The 4,034-nt window shown below is 38.2% G+C and overlaps 1 protein-coding gene across 1 annotated transcript; it reads left to right on the top strand.

Moving 5' to 3' along the window:
• Positions 1 to 539: 539 nt before the first annotated feature.
• On the top strand, positions 540 to 3,608 carry LOC135948573 (protein yellow-like). Its single transcript, XM_065497919.1, has 5 exons — positions 540 to 599; positions 1,590 to 1,905; positions 2,051 to 2,653; positions 2,950 to 3,106; positions 3,171 to 3,608. Exons 2-5 carry the CDS (start codon positions 1,600 to 1,602, stop codon positions 3,464 to 3,466), a joined length of 1,362 nt encoding a protein of 453 aa, XP_065353991.1. The 5' UTR covers positions 540 to 599; positions 1,590 to 1,599; the 3' UTR covers positions 3,467 to 3,608.
• Positions 3,609 to 4,034: the final 426 nt, after the last annotated feature.

Below are 4,034 nucleotides of genomic sequence, written 5' to 3'. Positions count from 1 at the left end.
TCACTGCTCTTGAGCAAAATATTATTTGGAATTGAAATCGGTTCGATAGTAAAATGTATTTTTGAAGAAAATAGTGTTATTTCATTACATTTTGTTCCCTACACCCAAAACAATACATTTCATAATCGATTTAGGAGAAAATCATGATCTCGTTTGATTACAATATTAATTTTTATATTAAAAATAATAATTAATGACTTGAGAGAAATAAAAAAGCGATATCAAACCATAATTATTGATTATTGGTGAATGAATAATTTTATTTAAACTAATTTATTAAATTCTTTTATCAGCTTTTGGTGAGAAGCAAAAGTGCCCGGAAAATGATTTTGTTGGAAATTGAAATGCAATTCCAAACTGACAAGAAAATTAAGAATATCAAAATATACATAAAAACACAGATACAGAAATACAGAATCACGTCCGGTGAGCTCTTCTCTTGCGACCCAAAAAATTATCAGGCGAAATGACGTCATCTCCGACCTCCAACCCGACGAGTTATCTCAACTAAAAGCGCTATTTAGACGCTCTCTCAGCGTCGACGAGGCAGTATCTCGTCGGCTCAGCTGACAATTGGGCCGTTCTTTGCTGCATTTAAGGTAAAAGAATCGTCTGATTTATTGAAACTTTGCTTTTCATTTGTGTTAAATATTAAGAAACTCAAAATAATATTATTTTTTACCATTCATTAATAATTAAATAAGATTTTCTGAGATTTTACAGACAGAACCGTAAATATAGAAATTGATACTTAGGTTGATTAAATTTTTTGAGTGAAAAATTGAGACATTGCTTTGGTTAATTGTTTCCTACGTGTTTTTTTAAGAATAATATATATAACAATAACTATGGACACAAAAATTGCTCGGCTTTTTCTTGATTTTTTATATTCATTGGATTGAGCGAACAGGATAAACGGTTGCAGGCGACATTTGGAAGCGATTACGCGACAGGATGTACAGAAAGAGATCGCCTTATCGTCCCTCAGCGCGGATTTTTGATACGTTCGTTCGCTTACACAATCGAGTTTTTATCAATCAAAAATTTAATTTAATTGTTTTGGTTTTCGTGATTTTATCATCTTAACGACGTGCGCGGAGCGTTTGGCAGCTGCTGGAGCCAATAGATAAATTGACTACAACAAAAGGATTTTTTGGAGGCTCCTTTCGCCTTTCCGATAAAATTGATCGACGAGAAAGAGGTTTTATTTTTGTCAAAATTCAACCGCTCGTCCGATCGTCGACCACGAACCCTCGTTGGATGCGTCTCGGTCTACGCTTCAACCTGCTTTACCTTGACGACCTTTTTCAGGGTATCCGACCTGACCTGCTCTTCCGAGCCGGTTTTTTAATGCTTAAATTTTCAGCAATTTCGAGTAATTTTTGACGGTATATATTCGGCAAAAATTTGTACATCACGCAATACCACAACTCGTAATTTTTATACCTTGGAGAATTTGGCTGTTTATATACCTCCTTTCAGTAGAATGAGAAGCATTTCATCAAATAATTTTAACGGAAAACATTTTACTCTTGAGTATCGGTGCTAATTAAAACGAGTTTAATTCGATTTATTGTTTTTGCTTTCAGCTCGACCACAATGTTATTTGCTGCCACCTTATTGCTTGGCTTGTGCGGGGCCAACGCCGTCAACTTCACAACCGTTTACGAGTGGGATAAATTCGATTTCCTCTGGCCACCAGAAGCGGACACCTCAATCGGACAGATTAAACAGAATTTCACTCCGGATAATGTTGAATTTCGATACATGGCTGTTTATGGAGAAAGGCTGTTTCTAAGCCTTGATACGGATCCCGGAATTCCCACCTCGCTGGTGTGGCTTCCAACAAACGGCACGTCGACTGCACCTCCGAAACTAGCTCCTTTCCCATCCTTGGATTTACACGTAAGTCTCTCAGAAGTCTGAAGGAAAATACTGTTTTAAGCTACTGGTGGGAAGATTAACTCGCATTTAATAGAAAAATGTTTATAGCTGACGTCTAAAAAATGTCGGACAAATTCTCAAATAACTGTTTTATTTCTCTTTCCAGAAAAAAGACATCTGCGACAATATTCAGGCGGCGGGAGGTTTAGAAACGGATACTGACGGTCGGTTGTGGGTGCTTGATGACGGGAGTGACAAATGTCCAGGAAAACTTTGGATATTCAACCTTCTCAAGAACGACCAAACCGAGCGCGTTCACCAGTTCCCGGACACAGTCGTCTCTCATTTTTATCTTGGAAGGTCACTGAGTGATCTTGTGCTCGACAAAACAACGGACGATTTGCTTGCGTACATCACGGACGCCAGGTCTGAGCAAATCGTCGTTTACAGCCGAAAAATGGACAAATCCTGGTCTGTTAAAACACCATCAGAAGGACGTTGGTTTTCCTTGGCCCTCTCTCCTAACAGGGAAGCGAGACATGAGTTGTACCTTAGAAGAGCTGGTTCCAATGAACTCTATTCAGTGTCTGTTTCTGAGCTGAAGAATGAAGGCGGAAGCGCTGCTGTCAAATTCATCGGCCAATGGACTGGAAAACCCTACAAAATGTTAATCGACGGTGCCAATGTCTTGTATGCCGCCTCTTGGGGCCAGGATTACCTCTCCAAATGGATTATTTCTCAGCCCTTTAGAGAGCAGCGATTTTATGAGGTAAATATTTACCTTTAAAAATTGAAATTTTGGTGCTGCCCGACAAAATTGTTAAAATTCTGGAAAATCCGCAAATAAAATAAAAGGAAAATATTTTTTGGAAGAAGTTTATAGCTTTTTTATCGTATCTTTTACACACTGAAACAATTGGTGACCCCTTTTTCCAATCTAAGGTAGATTTGCAATCACACATCAACATGCAAATTTTCGTGGAAGTTTAATTTTTAAATGTTTAAAGTCTCATTATATTCCCGACTAATTATTTGTCAGGCTAACAATTTTAAAATCTCTTTTAGGTCGGAGAACTGGGTGCATATTGGCCATTTACTTTTGCCTTGGACGCGAACGGCAATTTATGGATGACGGAGCTAAATGTAAATGGTGGCGGGAATAGGCATAAACTACTCAAGGCTGCAGTCGGCGCAAGATCGAATTCATTCAGCAAATTCACAGGTGAATAAAACCCTAGAGCACTTTCCATTGCGAGGATTACACGTTTATTTGCCATATTTTACAGCTACAAAGTTCCTTGACGAGACCTCAGAACAGGAAATCACAGGATCATCCCTTGATTCTGAATCTACGCCTCCTGGAGAAACGCAGAGTCCACTCGGAGTCCTCTTTAACAGTCTGTGGAAGAGTCGCATTCTTGGGAAGACGCTGCCCCACCCACAAAGATCAATCTCTCTTCCGTTCCTGATCCTTTTGCAGACTTTTCATTGCTTGGCTGACCCTGCTGACGATGGGAAAAATTCAAACCTCTTTCCGGCGTGCGGGAATGTCCGTTTTCCCGGACAGCAAACATTTTTCTAATGAACAGTACCGTGTGTTGCATTTTAATTATTAGGTTAATTATAAAAAAAACCTAGAGATGATCATGTTTTTCGTCTTTTTTAACAAAAGAATCATTAATTTGTAGGAATTTTTCGTGTTAAATAAAAATATAGATTGCATTATCCCATCAATCTGTGTTTTCAAATATATATAGAGGTGTTGGTCATATGTTAAAAATTCATTTCAATTTTTAATTTTCTAATCAAAGCATGCAACAATTTCTCGAGCGTTTGTGCCACGCATTCCTAAAAAAAATCGACAATTTGGTGGCGAAAGATGAAACTTCGAATTTACGAGATTGCAATCAAAATAAAATTGTTATTGACAGGAATTTTTGATATTTCCTTTGATGTGTGTCTTCCAAAGGATCCACATTTGAGCAACGGATCAAAGTTCGAAGTTTTGAACAAATTTTGAAATGGAACGGAACGTCTTGGGAAGAGAAATCGATCAAGATGGAGGATGCAGATGCGGCTTATGCGGTGATTTATTTGACAGCACGGCGGCGTTATTGATTCACGTCAATAATAACGCAATAATGTTTGTC

The sequence above is a fragment of the Cloeon dipterum genome, chromosome 1 (assembly GCF_949628265.1).
Source record: "Cloeon dipterum chromosome 1, ieCloDipt1.1, whole genome shotgun sequence".
Classification (NCBI taxonomy): domain Eukaryota; kingdom Metazoa; phylum Arthropoda; class Insecta; order Ephemeroptera; family Baetidae; genus Cloeon; species Cloeon dipterum.
The sequence above is the reverse complement of the archived record's forward strand: the minus strand, read 5'-3'. Positions and strand labels throughout refer to the sequence as shown.

Coding starts and splice junctions, on each gene's coding strand:
- LOC135948573 (XM_065497919.1), top strand. CDS start 1,600: ATGTTATTTGCTGCCACCTTATTGCTTGGCTTGTGCGGGGCCAACGCC. Junction 1,906..2,050: donor TCCCATCCTTGGATTTACAC/GTAAGTCTCTCA, acceptor TTCTCTTTCCAG/AAAAAAGACATCTGCGACAA. Junction 2,654..2,949: donor GAGAGCAGCGATTTTATGAG/GTAAATATTTAC, acceptor AATCTCTTTTAG/GTCGGAGAACTGGGTGCATA.